This window comes from Gavialis gangeticus, unplaced genomic scaffold (genome assembly GCF_001723915.1).
Source record: "Gavialis gangeticus isolate Ggan-Ray unplaced genomic scaffold, GavGan_comp1, whole genome shotgun sequence".
In the NCBI taxonomy this organism is placed as follows: domain Eukaryota; kingdom Metazoa; phylum Chordata; order Crocodylia; family Gavialidae; genus Gavialis; species Gavialis gangeticus.
In genome coordinates this window covers 68029300-68034678 of record NW_017729033.1, presented here as the reverse complement: position 1 = coordinate 68034678, position 5379 = coordinate 68029300, and the positions used below count along the sequence as shown (strand labels likewise).

Sequence of the window (5379 nt, the reverse complement as noted above, 5' to 3'; positions counted from 1 at the left end):
CTGTATTTTGATAGTTCTGTGCAGTAACTTCTGTGTTTTTAAATGATATTTTAGCCAAAAATAATAAAGGTGATCTGTATAATCTCATTTGTAACCTTTTCAAAATGAATGTCAGGAAGTTAGGATACAGAAGAGGTTGTTAAACATGAATATATAGTATGTGAATACTTGACTAACTGTAGCGATCAATGCCTCTTTTCTTTGCATGCATGAAGACTGTCATTTGAAGAATTGTGTTCTGGGATGCATAGTCTTCTTTAACTGCACCTTTTTTTAGAGGTTAGAGAAGCTTGTGCCACTTTTATAACACTGCACAAGATCTCTGACACTATTCCTGATGTAAAGCAAGACCTACTTTAGTAAGCCAGAGAAAGTATTTCCAGTTTAAATGATGAGAAGCTTGTAATTATTTTGTTCTGTTTCATCTAACTTTACAAAATGTATGTTCTTTTCTTTCACAAGGTCTATGTGAGCCAATTACCCTGGAACTCTGCATGAACCTGCCATACAACTACACTAGTTACCCAAACTACTTGGGCCATAGGACTCAGAAGGAAGCATCTATCAGCTGGGAATCTTCCCTTTTCCCAGCCTTGGTTCAGACCAACTGCTACAAGTATCTTATGTTTTTTGCCTGTACAATATTGGTACCAAAATGCGACCCTCAAACGAATCAGCGTATCCCACCCTGCAGGTAACATGATTGCTTCCTAATGGGATTCTTGAATACCTTCATTCACCCCATGGATCTTTCTTAAAGCCCAACTTTGCTTCCATTGAAAGCAATTGGAATTTTGGTTTTGATTTTAGGAGAAACAGGTTTAGCCCATATTTTACAAAGTCAAAAATTACACCTCATTATTTCCTTTATTATGTGTGTGATTATTTTGTGAAAATTTTAAAAAATAGCAGTTTTGTTCCTTTTAAAAGATTCTATATTGAATATTCATAGACTTGCACATTCCACTAATTTGGATTAGAATTGTACCAATAAAAAGGATATATAACCATATAGCAAAGAATACCTTTAGCTATAAGTATCAGTATTCATAACAGGAGAGCTTTATATATTCAAAGGAAGCCAGAGACTAATGAATTAAAGTCTGGATTTGAAGGCAATTGTCACTTTTCCAAAATTGGAGAGCAAGTAATGTAGAAATATAGCCCTGTTTTGCCACCTCAGTTCATTCTTATGTATCAAATTAAATGTGCTTAGGCTATCAGACCAAGGACATTTCTTGTTCCCTTATCAAATAAGCATTGCTACATGGCAATCGGAAAGTTAGAATAATGCATGTGCGGGAGAGACAGAATGGAACTGCAGCAGATCAGGATTAAAGTGACTTGACCAAGCATAACCTTTGTTTCCACATGCAAGTATGTGAAAACCAGGCAAATTTTAAAAAAGGAAAAAAAAGTTATTCTAATTATTAAAAGTCAAATGATTTTTAGGTAAAGGGAAGGCGGTTAGATTTTATATGCTTCAATACAGTGCATTTCTGGCTGTCCACTTAAGAAATATGGTGCAGTATCATAATCTAAATAATTGTAATAATACTAGTTTTAGATCAGTGTTTTAATTATTTTAAAAGGAAGCTTTATAAGTCTAATATTAGTATATTTATTTTCACAAATGTTTATTTTTTCTGTTCCATGCTAGAGAGCAAGCAGTGATTTTATGAAGTTAGGGTGGCACAAGAGGTCAAAATTGGGATTTGTAGAATTTATTGTAGTCATTAACAATACAGAAGAAGAAAATTAATGGATATATTTGACAGGAGTCACAGAGACTACTGACTGGAGAAGAACTTGCAGCACAGTTGTAATGGTTAAACAGACTTCTGGGTGATCTTGGGCAGGCTGCTGAGAAATTAGCCCTGCCCATTCACACCTGCTCATGTAAAGCTAAGCTCACAAATTGGCAGAGTAGATGGTTTGGAGGAGCCCTGAGCATGTACCAGCACCCAGTTAAATAGAGAGGAATGGACAAATAATTATGAAACTATAATAAAAAAGGTTTCATACCATGGAGCCAAAGCTTAAATACAAGGAATAGACATATACATTATTCATTTTAAGCATTTAATTGCAGTCTGAAGCTCTTAAAAAGGCAAAATATTTACTCCAAAAATTCTATGAATTAGGACATTTTCTGTTTCAGCCTTCAGCAAGCACATCCTTCCTTAATGATAACAGTGATTAATTGGCTTGAGTGATGCACGTCCATAGTTGTACTTGACCTGTCTTATCCTGTAAATATGAAGCTACATTCCACTAATGCATATTTCCTTGTGTTTAACTTTCCAAATCAAAGTGCAGTTTACAGGCATGACTTAAATTCACATTGTTACCTTACTTCTGTTATAAAACATGACCATTTGATTGATATGGTTTGTTGATACTGATATGATATTAATATCCATTTTCTGTTTTAGATAATACTGTCAGCATTTAATTCTGTTTCTTATGTATAAAACATATGTCCCTATTTTAAACGGCACCTAGTTTATGGTGTTTTTAGAACTACTTTGGTCTTTATGCTTTAATTTTTAAAGGTAAAAGTCTTTGAAGCAGTTCATGTAATGAGAAATGTGGGAACTGGTTTTATGAAGACCTGAGATGACTTCTGTTGAGACCATTTATTGATTCACCAATTATCATTTCAAATTCTATGCCAGGTTGTTCACCTTTAATGAGGCATTAGCTCTGCTCTGATGACATGAATAATATACAAAGCCTCTGATCTTTAAAGTTATCCATATACAAAATCCCATTGATTTCAAATAGTGTTTCATGGCTGAAGGGTTTGTATCTCAAAAAAATTGAATCCAGATCACATCATTCTTACTTTTTTCCACAAGTATATATTTTCTGAATTATGGATTTGATCCTGCAAGATGCTAAGCCATATTTGGAGATAGTTGTGCTCTTATACTGCACTTTGCATGATTAAACCTGCTATCTCTTTAAAATCTTTCCCAATTATACTGGCTTTCCAAGACTTGGAAATAACACTATTTATATTTGTGAATGGGTCTTAACTGATTTTAGTCATTTGTACAATCAGGTTAGTTACACAAAGAATGTTCTAACGGTGACCATTGCCTGAACAGAAAAACCTTTCTCAAGGTGTTCCTATCACTTTGTGCACTGTAATCCTTGTATTAGATTTAATATTATTTTCAGAGACTAAGGAAATATCTTGGTAATTTTTATGTGAGTTTAATGATCATGGTGTAAATTAGATTGAAAATCTTTGTGACTGAAGTCCCATGTTTAATTTCAAATAGAGAAAGCAATTACATAATCAGAAATGCTTCCTTATATCACCCTTGTTCTCTTATACTCATTTTCCCCTTGACCTTTCTGCTATCTTTGACAATAAGGATTGCAGTTTTTCTCCACTGCAATATAGAATCTTAGGGGTAGAAGAGGTCTTAGGGGTAGAAGAGGTCTCAAAGAGCAGGATATACTATTTGGGGGAGAAGAGTATAGACATTTAGGAGGGGCTGCGGGAAGTTAGATTGCATTAAAAATAACCACCCAGAAGTTTGGGGGTTGGAGAAGGTTAGCTTGTGTTAAAGATGGCCACCCAATCTAACTTAGTTTGCCCAGGTGCAGACCTGACACACAGATCCCTAGTTAGGTCAATTTAAGTGCAAACCATACAGAAGTTCCAGAACTACACACATTACTCTAGCTGAGGCCTAACTAGTACAAAGTAGGTTGATGCTATTAATTCTTGTGTTTCAGGGTAAAAATAGACATCACCTTTGTGTCAGCACAAACATTTTTATGGCAGCACAGAGCAAAAGAAAAGAAACATCCCTACCTTCTGTCACATCACAAGGGTCAGACAGAAGTGACAGTTTTTGCCTGATCTGGCCACTGAAAGCACTGTACAGGCATGACCGAACAGAAGTGCACAGCTGCAGAGCACTTTAAGAGGGCCCGATCCTCCAAAAATCTGAACCCTCATTGCATAAAGATGCTCCAAAGTAGAGTGTCTGTGCCACCTCCTAGCCCCAGTGCTGTTTTCAGAATGAGAGGGGGGAAAGGAAGCAGAGGAATTTTGTTCTGGGTTTTCAGTGGTTCCATTCCACTCAGCCCATCCTCCAGTGCTAGCTGAGGAATCCCCAGAATGAGCTCCTTCCACTCCCTTTCCCCACTCCCATTCTGAAAACAGTGCCAGGGCTGGGAGTGGGGAGGGTTGTTGCTAGGGGCATGGCTACAGGCTTTCAGCAGCTCTAAACAGCGGTTGGATTCCCGCCAGCATCTGGATCCCAACCACCCGGACCCAACAGTGAATTCCTGTCGGGTCTGGGGGATTGCTGTAACTCATGGCACTTCCTACAAAGCACCACAAGTTACAACGAGGGGCTGCTCTTCTATCTGTGACTCCTAATATTCAAATTTGTGGCCATGATGGAAGGTAGTGATAAGTTATATATGATATCTGTTTGCTTATGGCAAAAGAACGCAGATAGCCTGAAGCTCCCTGTACTCTCCAGCTGCCACAGGCAGGGGCTCCGCAGGCTCGAGGAGCCCTGTCTTGGGCATTCCAGGAATTCCAAGGCCGGATCAGACCCCTCAAGCCTTGGGAGCTCCTGCCACATTTTCCCCTCTGACCCAGACACATCCCTGGGATTTCTGGGGGTGCATCTGGGTCAGTGAGGAAAGATGGGGCCTCCTGCTTACCTAGATGTATCCTTGGCATCTCCAGGGATGCAGAGAACTTTGGGGCTTCACCTTGACTTGGGGTAAATGACCACAAGTGGGAGCTCTGTAGCTCCCATGTTGGAGCGCAGCAATTCTACATGTGCTGGGGAAATTACCTGCAGAGGGATTCTCGTGGCACACATTTATGGCAGCAATGCAGGGCATGGGCTGCAAACATGGAATGGGGAACCCCTAAGGGAGTTTCTCGTTCTGTGCCTGCAGATGTGCACTGGAGAAACCAGCTGCAGAGGGATTGCCCCAGTGTATGTTTCTGCACCCTGACGTGGGGAGGGGGTCATCTGTAGGTGGGGCAGGGGGAGCCCTGATGGGAATGTTACCCTTTGTGCTTGTAGATGTGCCTCCATGACAGGCTGGGTGTGTTTTCAATGCACCTCATGTCAGGACTCAGCATCCGGCAATGTCTGTAGACATCTGTGGAGTGCTACGAGTTGTGCTGCAACCTACTGCAGCATAGCTGAACATGTGCTCCATAGATGATCTCTGTTTCCAGCCTCACATGCTATTCTCCTGTTAGTCCAGATAAAAATTACATTTTTTTTGTAACTGTGTCATTGATTGCTCATTTTAAGTTTGGATCCACCAAAACCTCAAGATCCTTTTCATCAGTGCTACTGCCAGCCTGGTTTCTCCAGTTACAAC

At 39.5% G+C, this 5379-nt stretch overlaps 1 protein-coding gene across 3 annotated transcripts in view; it reads left to right on the top strand.

Moving 5' to 3' along the window:
- The window catches only part of CORIN (corin, serine peptidase), a 313652-nt gene that overhangs the window by 217304 nt on the left and 90969 nt on the right, over positions 1 to 5379 (top strand). For all 3 annotated transcript variants that reach the window (XM_019526369.1, XM_019526368.1, XM_019526370.1), the window contains one exon: positions 463 to 694. In XM_019526369.1, the coding sequence (XP_019381914.1) occupies positions 463 to 694 (232 nt within the window). The remainder of the gene's footprint in view (positions 1 to 462; positions 695 to 5379) is intronic.